A 14011-nucleotide genomic window follows, 5' to 3' on the forward strand; every position below is an offset into this window, starting at 1 on the left:
TCAATGAAGACTGGCTACCAGGCTGGTCCAATTTAGCCATGAAACCTCCCACACTAAAATGACAGGTGTTTCAGTTTCATTGTCCAACCCCTGTATTACCTGTAATTGTTAGCATTTGCTCTTTTGAAGAGAGATTATCTCTCCAACTAACAGCTAATTAGAAAGGTACTGGGAGTAAAGTGGATCTCTGCCATGCTAAAACAAGTCCAATTCAAAATATTTCATAAAGGTTCATGCAGATGCTTTTAAAAAAATGTGAATAGCAGTCAAATTTGCATTAATATTTTGTCCTGGCAAGCAATAAAACAAAATACCGCAATAATTAAAGTTCTCCTCCAAAATCAACTAAACACAAATAAAGCATCTCTTCATGAGAGTAAACCGACACTAATGGAAGACAAAAGTTAAAAATCACAAAGAGAGCAGAAACCAAAACCTGTAGCTCAAACCAGAAGAACAAGGTCTTCCTTAACAGAATATCTCGGCTATAAAATTCGCAAAATCCCTGAAACAAAGCCAAGACAACCTTAGAAAACAGAAAGCTCGGCATAGCAAGCAATACCATAACAGCACATGAAGCACAGGAGGCCTGCCTGAAGGGTTAGGTTGGCTTTTAAGTCTCCCTCTCATTCATCTGGCCTCCTTTTACAGGCTGCAGTTGCTGGGTGGGCTGTGTTGTCCAAGTGTCCTCCAGCCAATCATCTACAGACGCCCCGCCGGGGAGGCAGCCAATCAGCAACTGAACACGTAGTAATGCTGCATTCCATTTACCTTTAAAACGGGAATTGGAAAGTCGGAGTGACGTAATTGCCTAGGTGATATCTCAGATGTCGACCTCCAAGTTATCACCTAGATGATTACGTACAAATGGAATGTACTATAATAGGAGGAAACTTCCCACATGGAAAGGTAGTACAGAAAAACGAAAGACGACCACAAGAGGATGGAGGCAGTACAGGCCTGGGGCCGTAACAACTACACAGTTATTTGAATGTTAGTTTGTGGTCTGCAACAATTACCATATTTGACAATAATGTAATGCAAAAACAGGTCCAAGCATATCTGACTAAAGGAAGTATCTAGTACAAAAGTAATGCAATGTAAAACTAACAGTAGCAGTCACCTGAACTGAGGGTTCTTAAACTTGGGTTAATTTATTTATTTAAAGCTGTCTGAAAAACAGGATTTTCCATTAAAATCCTACAATTATTACTATTACTAACAAAGACCAAATGCTTCTGGAATTGACATTTTAAACTTTCTTTAGGAGCTTAAAGTAGTGTTTACCATGGTTAGCACTGCTAGCATTTATAAAATAGCAGTCTCTGTGTGTTTCCCAGAGAATGTAGATCCCTAACTCAAATATTAACAAAAGGCCACCAGCTGTTCCATATTCACCATGTTCCATGAGCGTGGCTGAAAGCTCAGAAGAGGAAAACAGAACAACTTTGCTGTACTTTATTCAGACTTCATGTTATCTGCTGAAAATATAATCATCAAACTTTAACACATATATGAGAACTCTTGAAAATTGTCTCCATCCCAAAATTCTAAATCACTTAGGTTTTCAAACCTCCTGTTGTTTTCCTGTTTTAAAGGGGACAAATCATGCTTTTAAATCCTTCCTTTTTACACTTAAGTCATACAGTTGTGGTCTATATTCAATTCAGGTCAGTTTTATTTATATAGCGCAAATTCACAACACATGTCGTCTGAAGGCACTTCACAAAAGTCAGGTACATACATTCCAATTAATCCTAACCATTGAACAGTGCAGTCAGATTCAGTTATTTATTCAAATTGGATAAAAAGTTTTTCTATCTAAGGAAACCCAGCAGATTGCATCGAGTCAGAGATTTGTAGCATTCACTCCTCCCAGATGAGCATGTAGAGACAGTGGACAGTCACTGGCGTTGACTTTGCAGCAATCCCTCATACTGAGCATGCATGTAGCGACAGTGGAGAGGAAAAACTCCCTTTTAACAGGAAGAAACCTCCAGCAGAACCAGGCTCAGTGTGAGCGGCCATCTGCCACGACCGACTGGGGGTTTGAGAGAACAGAGGAGAGACAGAAATGGAACACAGAGGCACTAATCCAGGAGTACTTTCTATGGGAAGGAAAAGTAAATGTTAATGGATGTAGCTCCTTTAGTTGTTTCATCTAGAAAGAAAGAACAGATTAACTGAGTCAGTTTTCAAGCTTAGAGTCTGAAAGAAAGCACATATAGTTAGTCACAGTATAAGTTCAGTCAGTAGCCATGTTTAGGAGAGAGAGAAAGGGTTAAACACTGAAAGACAGGGCCATGTGGATCATCGGTAGAGGGTGAGCATTAAGTTGTTGGCAGCAGAAGCTTGGACGGTGCCCCCCTCCAGAAATGTCACAGGTAGACACAGAGTCAGGCCAGGTGTAGCTTCTAGGAAGAGAAAAGAGAGAGAACATAAAGTTAAAAGATGAAATAACAGCAAATAATGCAACATTTGAGAGTAGTGTGAGAATGTAGCGAAGAGGGAGAAAGTGGTCATTATGTCCTCCAGCAGCCTAAGCCTATAGCAGCATAACTACAGAGATAGCTCTGGTGTAAATTCCTTTTTTTTATAGCTCCAAAGGACCTTTTTTTTTACCCCTGTTCTGAGGTTCGTCTGAGAGCAAAAAATTTTTGCACGGTCTCTTTAAATGCTACTGATGCACTTCACACCCTTCCCCCCTCAAGGTCAAGGAACGCTCCACTCTAATCCGTTCGGCCATTTTTCTAGATTGATAACAGATACAATTATCTAGCGCCGCAGAAACAAGACAGAAACTCCAAAAACAATGCAAAACTGTTAATGTAATAATAATAAACAGGCAGAAAGGTTATGTCCCCTAGTAGCACACAGCACTAACATAAGCAGAAGGCACGATGCTACTACTATCAAAACAATGGCCATGACGTCAAGTCAGTACACAATAAATTTGTTTCTAAAATAAAGTTTGTTGTCCTTTCAGCTTATTTGTAGCTTACCCCTTTGCTGTGTCCGTTGTTTCCATAGACAGAAGGAACCGACCCTCAAATCCTTCTTGATGCTGGCAGAGGTTGATGAAGGCACTCTTCCTTGAAGTGAGAGGAAAAGGAATTTCCCCACTGGTGTGGGTACATTTCCATGAAAAATAAAGGCACTCTGAAGAGGTTCTGATGCCGGGGGACGGTGTAATGAACTATTAACACACCCAACAGTCGAACACTGACTGTTGAAAAACGTAATAGATGATAGGGAAAACCGAACTGAACTGAACTCCTACAGACTTCAAGTACACAACAAAATGTATTTAGGGGCAAAAAAGTGGATTTTGCATGATATGTCCCCTTTAATGAAATGCAGAGCTTTACAAAATGTATAATTTACTAATCAGTCCAAATTCTTGTAATTTAGAGTCTCTGCTTGTGCATTGGGACATGGCTGAGCTCCACTGTTTCTTGAATAGGTTAGAGAAACAGTCGACATGTATCCTCCCCACCTTCCCCATGGCTGTGCCTGCTTGGTGTTAGTCTTTCTCTTGTCTCGCCCCTGTCTTCCTTCCAGGTTATGGGCTGGTGCAGGAGGAGCTTGTGTCCCCGGCCTCTATGCAGTACAGCTTGCACTCTCCATTGGGTGTGGAGCCATACTGGCAGGAAGTTTCAAGCCTGGAGTGTGCGCCCATTGCCACCACGGAGGAAGACACATTAATGGAGATGTCGGATGTTCAGGTGTGGCCAGCAGGGGTCAGCCCCTCACTGGTCACAATTGAGGACTCGTCACTAGATGGTAGCAGTCGAGCAGATGACTCAGAGGGCGCCACGCTCTCTTTACCGTGCAGCTTGGGACGCCCAAGCAGTGGAGCCAGTGGGGCCAGCGGTTCCATCATGGAGCTGGAGGAGGAGGAGGAGGAGGAGGGGGGGGGTGAGGTTGAGGAGGAGGAGGTGCCACAAGAGCCAACAAGTGCACTGGCAGAATGGGACAGGTTGAGGGCCAGTGGCGCTGTTCCCAAGGTCAATCTGAACGGGCAACTGGGAGGTCAGAGGTCAGACGCAAGGAGAGGGGATGGTGTGGCAATGGGAGGAGGAACTAAAGGAGGAGCTGGTGGTGCAGGGCTTGGTTTAGTGGAAGGCATTTCTCTTGTTGCAGGCCAACGGGTGTATGCCCAGCATGGTGAGCCAACTGGGCTGAGTCAGCCACCAGAACACAACGGGGACAACCGGTATGTCATCTTTAAGGGTACGCAGTCTGAACTCATTAATAGCTCATAGTTTCTCAGCTAATATCAAGGTCTGCTTCATTCCGCTTTGCAGGATGGTGGGAGGAGGAGCATTTCAGCCATATTTACCAGACAAGGACTCCCTGCAAGGCTGGGTGGGCTCGGTATCATCAGGACATGACGGAAGCGTGCCAGGCTTACACGCAGCCCAGCAGGCCCTACTGACTCTGGTGTGTGATACAAGTTACTTTCCTGTTCTGCGGGGGCACCTCCTGAAGGGCATGTAGCCTTTTGACAAGGGGCGGGGCTTCTCTCATCAGGAGACGGGCCAACAACCTTGGGAGCAGGAGCAGAGGCGAGGCCAGGTCAGGTTGCAATGCCGACCACCTGCCGCTTCCTGCGTCTGGAGAGGGAAAACACCTTCATCTTGTTAACTTTCTTTCAATGATCAAATTTAAATCCAGCCATTTATATTTTCAAATCACAATCATCAGTACTTTTAATCTTTTTAAACTGCTCAACAATCATCAAAACTGATGATTGGTCATTTTTATAGATTCAAAGACCAAAACTAGAATGAATTTTTCAAAAGACAAACATTGCTACATTGATATCTCAGGGTCCAGAAAACCTCTGAAGCATTCAAAATTGCCAATTATTCATAGTTTGACTGTATTTTATACTTTTTTCTGTTTTTCAGAAAGAACAGAAGGATGAGTATTCGGCTGAAGCAAAATTTGTTGAAGAACGTGAAATTGCGCTCTCTAGAAAAGTAAGACAGCGTTCTTTTAACATTTTCCATGAGTCACACATAAATAGGCATGGGCCATACGTCAGTTTCATGCATGTTATTGTTTTCATTCTACATAGTAAACTTGTTGATAAAAAAAAATGGCATTTGGGTTTATAAATCAGTTTTACAAATGTGAAACAAATACTGCATTTGGACAGCAATGCTTTTCAGGTGATACGTTGCCAGATCTGTATTAAATAGCCAGTAAATGTTGGGAAGATGCACCCTTTACTTTTTTCTGATAAAAAAACAAAGTATTTTTTCTATTTCTTCTTTCAGAAATATACAGGAAACTGCTTCATTACCCTTAGTGTGTACTTATGTGCTCAAACATTTCTCAGCAATTCAGTTCACTTCACTTCTGAGATTTTCTATACATTTCAGGATCTCCTTCAATAGAGAAATAGGATAAATGCCGGAATAGCATTCACTAGCTGTGCAAAATGAATTAGAATCAGTAGTAACAATAAAATTATTGTGTTATAAAATAGAATAAATTTGACTGTGTAAGAGATTTTTTTTAACTACAATGCAGTAAAAGTATGGAGATTTTCCTCAAGGTTATATTGCCATTAAATCTCATACTGGCCCATGCCTACACACAAACGTTGCAAATCTGAACCTACATCTTTTTATTGTAGATCAGCCACATGGAATGAATAACAAAGAAGATCATAAGTAGTAGCCACCATGCAGGAAAATGTTGGTTTAAAGAATTTCGTCCACTTAAACAGATTTTAAAAAACCAACTATGACTCAACTATGAATCATTCAAATCCGAAAAATCTCAACATATAGAACAAAAATGTCAAAATGGGTTCATTCAGTGCCTGATTTGATTGCCTGACTGCTAAACGTAAAGCACTTAGAGACCCTGAACATGTGAGCCATAGTTAGTTTCCTGCTCTGGTTTCAGCATTTAACTGCTCCAAGTGTTGTCTCCTTCCCTCCTCCTGCCCTCCTTGCTCCAGGTGGGGGTGGATGTAAGAAAGGGTGCTCAGTCATTGCAGCGCACCAGTCTACGGAGAGTTAAACACTGAAATTCACATACTGCCCGGTCCTTCAGGTACGGGACAATGAAACAAGCACTTGTGCATCCCAGTGCTTGGAGAAAACCCTTTGTGGTGACCTTTATGAGTCTGACAGAGCCTAAAAGTTTCTTACGCTAACTTTGTTTTTACTGTTGCTCTAAGTAAGAACCCTACTTTTAAAATCCTGTTTGAATAAAAAAGGTTGGTGGTTGTGTAAAATGCACAAACTACGGGACAGGGTGCAATGATTTGAAGAATTTAGGGTGTATTCTGCCATGTTTGGTCATTACCTGCATGGCTTTGTTTACAAGTTATGGTTCACTTGAAAAATTACAATGCAAAACTTACAAGCAAACAGCACCAAACGAAAAAAATAAAGTCAGTTTTTGTGTCCGAACCAAACAAGCGGACAAAGGACCCTCCTGGTGTGAATAAACCCTTAAACTCTATGCTAAACTGATAATATACAAAGACAGATTAATTTAAAAAAGAAAGGTCCTTTTTATTTTAAATTTAATTTCGTTTTCATTTCTGGAACATGCTTCAGAAATCAGAGACAGTAGGATTTTAACTGCTATGACGGGTCACCATCAATCATACCAGCTTTCGGAAATAAAGAGGAAACTAAAGATATCACATACTGTAAGAAAAAGTCTTTGCTTTCTCATTTAAATGTTAGTATAAACCACAGTAAAAAGGTGTTAAAATCATCTGTAATGTCTTATTCCCAAGCCAAACCAAAAATGTGTAATCTTTCAAAGTGATTTCTGAGTGATTCTCCAGGCAATTTAACAGTTTCAAAGTTTTTTTTTGTAGGAATAGGGGGTTCAGGGTATGCTTTATAAAACTGAGAAAGTAAGCAAGAAAAGGTCTATAGAAACAGAATTCAGCAAAGACACGGCAGAGGATCCTTGGATCATTCTTGGGTGAGTTGTTTTTAACACATGACTCTCTGGGAATGACCTTATTGGTCCTAATATCATATATTCTATCCGCTAAACTGTGCTTTTTTTTGTTTTGTTTAATTAAACTTAAGTAAATTGAAAAAATGTGGTTTTATGTTTGCTCTTACAAAGTAACTTTAAAAAGTTGCTTTTGAGAAGAACCAAACTGCAATCAGTTATTTTCTAAGTTGCTTATTGTTTAGACTAAACACAGGTCCATTCCTTATTTTTAGCAGCCTGAATGCTCAAATGGCTTTATTGTTTACATTTCAGTTAAAAATGAAAAGAAAACCTCTGAAAATAATCAGGAACTGGACTGAAAATGACAGGAATAAAAATTTGTGAAAGATGTCCAGAGGAAAACTTTTAAAGCCCGGTTTACAATTGATTCTTTACTGCATCACCAACTAGATAAAAAGCAGAATTTCTGAAAAACTAAAGTCTTATTAGAATAATTTATATTTAAAATATGTATCTTCCTTCTTGATTTGACCCATCATAAATGTTCAGTGTCCCTGCCTTTTTTTTCATTGCTGGTGACTGTGGCTCAATAGGAAGAGTAGTCATCTTGCAATCAGAAGGTTGTGGGTTCGATTCCAGCTTCCTCCTGCCATATGTCAATGTGCCCCTGGGCAAGGCACTTAACCTCAAGTTGCCTACTGATCTGTATATTGATGTATGAATGTGTGCCCCAGTGAATCTGTAAAATAATCCCATCATGATTTATGGGAGTAAAAAATATATAAGTAAAACAGACCTGATCTAAATTAGTTTAGATACCAAAAAAGTGAAATATTACTTTACCAGTCCAACTTGGATTTAAATGCTTTGTATTCAAATATCCAGACTGTTATAAAACAACTCTAAGTATGTGGAAATCTGAGTCAGGAAAAGACTCACAAATGGAAAGATTGTAGGCACCTTGTGAAAGAGACTGCTGTGTTTTTGTTTTTGACTTCCTCCTGGAAACATACTAGCAGTGCTGGCAGCTAACATTCTTCTATGCAGAGTACAATGCAATAGCCTTGTAGCAAAAATCTTCATCCTGATGTTCTGGTTCATATCTGGAGGGCACTACCGTCACCTGCTGGCAAGTACACCTGTATTTGTCAATGATTTTGTTCAGAATTTTCAATTTTGAAATGCATTGCTGAATCCAAATTTAGCAAATGCTTCTGAAAAGTTGTCCTTTTTGTCCTGTTTTCAGTGTTTCAGTGTTTGCAAATCATGACATCCTGTCTTTTAACATGCATTTTACACAACTTCCCAACCTTTTCTGGATACTTGATTATATCATTGTCTACCCTTTTATTAAACATTTTTAGAAGCCCAAAATAATTTTGTATGCACATCAATTCCGTTTCTCTTGTTTTTCAGGACCGGAAACCCACAGCCAAAACACCCAGCACAAAAACACGACCAGACCGAAGAGGGAAATGAATAACAAGAAGAAGGAGAGCAGAGGAATCTAGAAAATACGCACAGACAACCAGAAACATCCTCAACCTGTGATCACGAAGCACCACAAAACATAAGACGTCAAGAACATAAAGAGGAATTGAACTTGTAGTTTTATATCATTTGTAAAGAAAAATATAACTAAACAGAGGCATGATGATTCATTTTTATACAAAAAAGTCTATAAATGTTCGTAAAACAACTATGAAAAAAAAAAGCAACAAAGTGCTTCCTGTGAACTGTAATTGCATGATAACTGCTGGTGCATGCCCTTTGACCTTTTGAACTGTCATTATCTACAAACTGAAGGAGTAAAAACTAAAGGTACAAAGGCCGGCCCGGGCATGGATCACAGGCCTTTTTAAAGGACCTCATGCCACGTAACTGGAGCGGTTTGTGCAAGCTGAGTCCAATGACACTGCAGCCAAAAAAAAACAAGCCCGTCAAAGGATGGCTGTGTATGCAGCAAAGCCTCTGCTGAGCCTACCAATGCTTCTGTCACCGGACCCTTTTTCCTCTTATTCTTAATGTGATATATGCACTCTATGCTCTGTGGACATGTGCGTGCGTGTGTGTGTTTAAATTGCTCTGCGGCATGTGTTTCCTTGCTTCAAGCTCAGCATTGAGCCTCGCCTCCCAATTGGCTTGTTTTCTCTGTGATGTCACACCGTGCTCGACCTCTGTTAAGGGAAAGGCGCTGGCTCTTTCCTGCTTGTGAGTTTCTGTCTGCGTGTGTCAATGTTTTTATTTAGATTTATTCTTAGACAAACTCGCTTCCCTTTTGGTACCTGTCTGCTTTGGTTCTTCACTTTTACTTCGGTAGAGAACTGAATCTCTTTAATTCCCTCGTGTTTTCAGGGGTAATATGTTTTAAAGACATCGGAATGTTTTCCTTGGAATAGAGTTGGTTGCTTGACGGCATTGCACAGCAGCTCTACGATGAATATCATGACGTTTTCCTTCCTTATTTGCTTTTTTGTCATTTCCTAATTTTTCTCTGTAGCATATCTCATTTTGAGCCAACATATTTATTAGTAGCCCTCGCCTATATGCAGTAAAAATCACAGGTCTCTTCTATCCATCTAAAATGTTTGTGCTCCATCTTTTTTTATCTATTTGGGTCAGCTACAGCACCTCACTGTCAAATTTGTATTTATCCATTCAACACAAAAGAAATAGAATGAAGAAAACGTGGAGCATTTGGCTTATAAGGGGATTTTTGGAGAATTCATGAGTAATGTTGTAAATGTAAAGCGTGGACAGAGAGGTAGCACTGTGACTGTCCAGTTATCACTGACCCCAGACTCGTGAACTTTCTGTACATGTGACTTACAAAAGTATTAATATCCTGTGAACTCCCTCACATTGTTTCTTGTTAGAACAACTCATTTGAATGTATTTTATTGGAATTTTATGTGGAACTATGGTGAAGCACAAACTATTGCATAATTGTGAAGTAGAAGAAAACGTTTATGTGGTCAAAACGTTTTTTTACAAATAAAAATCTGAAAGGTGTGGCATGCATTTGCAGCTTTGCACATATATAGACTGATTTTTTTTGCCAATTTGTCTTTGCAAAACAGCTCAGGCTCGGTTAGATTGGATGGAGAGCATTAATTTTAAAGTCTTAAATTCTTATTTATATATTTATATTCTCGTTTGCAGTCTGGACTTTGACTTGGCCATTTTATCAGATTAATATCCTTTGATCCATTGCAGCTCTGGCTGTATATTTAGGAAAGTTGTTTTGCTAGAAGTTGAACCTCCACCCTTGCCAAAAGTCTTTTCAGATTTTCTTTCAGGACTGCTCAGTATTTAGCGTCATCCATCTTTCCTTTAGGCCTGCCCAGCTTCCCTGGTTCTGCTGAAGAAAAACATCCCCACAGTTTGATGCTGCCACCGCCGTATGTGTGTTCAGGTGGATGTGCAGTGTTTGTTTTCAACCATACATGGTGTTTTGCATTCAGACCACAAACTGAATGTAAAACTAATTTCAACAAAGCACCTTCTTCCATGTCTGCTGTGTCCTTTACAAAGCTTGTTGCAAACTTTAAATTGGACTTCTCATGACTTTCTTTCAATAATGTCATTCTTCTTGGCACTCTTACTTAAAGGCCAGATTTATGGGGTGCACAGCTATTACTTCTGTCAACAGATTTTCCCTCCTGAGCTGTGGATCTCTGCAACTCCTCCAGAGTTACCACGGGCCTCTTGAGAGTTCATGTTAAATTAAACACAGGTGGATTCTATTATTTAGGGAACGTCTGATAATATTTGGTTGCTCAGGCTTTTATTTGGAGTTTCCTATCAAAGGAACACACTTTTCAAATATTTATTTTTAAAAACTCAAATGTATGCATGTAATATTTTCCTTCCTCTTCACAATTTGTCCTCAAAATGTCTTGCTTTTTTTGTCTTTCTGAAAATATCCCTATAAATGCATTTAGGTTTGTGTTTGTTGCATTACAAAATCTGAAGAAGTTCACTCTGAATACCTTTGCAAGGCACAGTACATTCAGAAAGAAAACAAGTAAAAGCACATGAACAAATGTAATAGACATATATGGTAGAAACATCAGATTGTTAGACAGCTTTGCCACAGCAATAATACCTAAAAAAAAGAAAGAATGGAGGCTAAGGTTTCTGATTTTCCAACCATTTGTCGGATTATAATCAGTGTTTTTTTATTATTATTATTGTTTATAGCACTAAACATAGCTAAATCTAATTTTGCTTAAGTTATTTTAAAAAGCTAATGTTTGTTGAGTTTGAGTTACCTAAGATCCATTATGCTTTCATTGAGTTATTAAGGATATTGATGTTTCACATAAAAAAAAGCTCACATTACTGAAAGTCGTCTATCTTTTAATCACTTTATGCAGAAACCGGACAGCAGCACTATGTAGTCTTTGTACCATAGTAGCACACATTTCTAAAGAGTTGCAACACCATTTTATCCCACAAGTACTGTAAACGCTACTGTAGCCTGAATGAGTACAGCTCGGAATGAATGCACACATTTTTCATATCCTCTCCATGCAACTAACCTTCAGCAGATAATGGGACATGTTTTATAACTTTTAACATTTTACACTCAGGTTTGTTTTTTTGTTTTTTGTTTTTTTTTGTTCTGCTATGTGAAAAACAAAGTGGTGTTGAAATTTGGATCATTCTCTGGAAGATGAGGGTTGGACTCAACAGGAGTACCTCAAATGAGGGCTTTGAACTTATTTGAAGAGGGAAATTGACGTACTGTGTATTTTGGTGACTGCGTGGAAAAAAAAGGTTTGTGTGTAAATGTCCTTGTCAGATTCCATTGATTTAGATAAGACCAAAAAGCAGTTTTTAATTTGTCTGTATGAGTCCTCTTGTTGCAGCCCTGGCACATGTATTAGTTCTGTTTATCCCAGTTCATTTTTCACTCCTGAAGAACAAAAACGTACCAAACAGGGTGTGTGTGAAGCACAGGCATGGCTTTTTTATTTTATCATTTATGAGAGTTTTTTATTTACATGAATTAAATACAGCACTTTCTAAAATTATTGGCACCCTGATACACATGTGTATGATATTGCAGTAGGATAGTCTTTCACTGAAGATTCGAGATTTTATTTACAAAATCACCAGTGCCCCAATTATTGGCACGTCGAACAATTATTCTGAGATAAGGATAACATATAAACGAAGAACTGCTTCTATAAGTTGTATATTGGGGTCACTTAGTCTGATAAACAACCACAGGGTTAAAACTATCTGCCAACTGATTATATGTGAGGCATTTCAATAAAAAAAACATTTCTGTCCTACCATCGCAAAAACACAGACATGTTGAGTTTGCCAAACTCTATTGGGACTTTCAGTGGTGAATGTAAATGGGCATAACATATATAGTAAACCCAAAGGACTTTACATTAGAGCCACATTGCCCCAGTCACAATATTTTATACGAAAATCGTAAACTCAGTCTGCTTTAGAAGAAAATATAAAAAAAGATCAACCTAAAACAAATTTGGAATAAAATAAGAATAAAATAAATAAAAAAAATATGAAAATAAGACTTAAATAAGTATATAGGATTAAAAACACAAGATCACATATAAAATCCAGAAGAAAGTATTCGAGTGTTGTCCTTGTGTTAAAGTAGCACTACCACAAATGTTCATTCTGTAATTACCTAATTAATGCTTTCATTGATTATGGTAGCTTTGAAAGTGGACCATTTAATTTAGTATATAATATGAAGTACAAAGCCAAAATATGTAGATTAATTTCACAGCTTAAATGTGTAAACCAGAGTTTATCACACTCAATTGGTTTGTTTAAGACAACAGTTTAACTTTTAGGAAGGAGGGCAGCTGTGAAGCTATTTAGGGCGGTGGTTGCCAAAGTTGCGGTCATGACCCTGCTGTGGGTCATGAAACACCAAGTGGTGGGCTCTCAGCAGAATCTCCAGACATCAACTTGATTTAAAATGAGAATTAGCCATGTATATTCTTTTAAATACAAATAGTAGATAGCTCGATTGTTAAGGCTAGCTGTGCTGTCATTGTCTCTATATCTGTGGCTTATCAGCAACCTTTGCAAACTTCACCCAATTGTAAGAAAATCACTCTGACAACACATCACTAAGCTCTCCATTGGTAGCTACTCTGCTGAACCCCTCTTTGAAAAACAACAGAAGCCTAATATCTTCATCAGCAGCTAATTGCTGGCAACAGCTTACCTTTATTTGGTTTTACCAACTGCTCATAAATCCAAAACTTGGCTGAACATGATCTGTAGCAGTGCTGTTTGGTATGGCATCAAGAGTTTATTCCCTTTGGTGAAGGTCACAGGTCTCCAGGAGTTTTGGGAACCATTGTTTTAGAGAAATGTGTTGGAGGATGAAGGACAGACTTTTCTTAAAACTAGTCTGGATACAGTGTGGACTTGACAAGTAGGAGGCCTCAAAGCCCTTTGAAAGCTCTCAGAGGTAAAATGATACCATCACTGTAGATAAAACACCTTTATTTGTAGCACCAGTCCCTGTAGGGGTCACCAACTTGCCCTAAACTAAAATATGGAGGAGGTATACATTTGATCTTATATTATTTTTATGTTAGAGACCAGATTTCATTCACATTCAGTGGGAGTTCTTACACGGGTGTTGCCCTTGTCAAGCACCTCAATCTGCAACCAGCACTCATAAAATTAAGTGATAGAAACTCATTTGAAATGCAGTTCACGTTACTTTTACTTTATGGAAGGCCTGTGCCACACCATGACAAGAACTGCCACTCCTCACATTTCGTACATTGCACACTTAAGAGAAAATTCATATTAATCTGTTGAGAAGAAGTCCCATGTACTCTGGTAAACTTCTCTTCAATCATGTTTGTGTGTTTAGTGTGAAAGTGTGTGTGCATGATAAAACTTGGTTCCAAAATCTTGTCGGATCAGAAAAAGAAAGAAGACATTTTTACCAAGCATGTGAGTGAAGAGGTTGTGTAACCTACAACAATGTATTTAAAATGAGTATTGTATAATATTACCTGTTGCAAAGAATAGAGATCACCTATACTCCCTTAGACTG

The 14011-nt window shown here is 38.8% G+C and overlaps 1 protein-coding gene across 1 annotated transcript in view; it reads left to right on the plus strand.

Annotated features, from left to right (window-relative positions):
- Positions 1 to 9954, plus strand: part of LOC124872285 (ankyrin-1-like) — a 58275-nt gene extending 48321 nt beyond the window's left edge. The window contains exons 35-39 of the mRNA XM_047372094.1: positions 3562 to 4216; positions 4308 to 4443; positions 4914 to 4985; positions 5978 to 6072; positions 8359 to 9954. Coding sequence (XP_047228050.1) covers positions 3562 to 4216; positions 4308 to 4443; positions 4914 to 4985; positions 5978 to 6046 — 932 coding nt within the window. The 3' untranslated portion in view covers positions 6047 to 6072; positions 8359 to 9954. The remainder of the gene's footprint in view (positions 1 to 3561; positions 4217 to 4307; positions 4444 to 4913; positions 4986 to 5977; positions 6073 to 8358) is intronic.
- Positions 9955 to 14011: the final 4057 nt, after the last annotated feature.

Source organism: Girardinichthys multiradiatus, chromosome 8 (genome assembly GCF_021462225.1).
Source record: "Girardinichthys multiradiatus isolate DD_20200921_A chromosome 8, DD_fGirMul_XY1, whole genome shotgun sequence".
Classification (NCBI taxonomy): Eukaryota; Metazoa; Chordata; class Actinopteri; order Cyprinodontiformes; family Goodeidae; genus Girardinichthys; species Girardinichthys multiradiatus.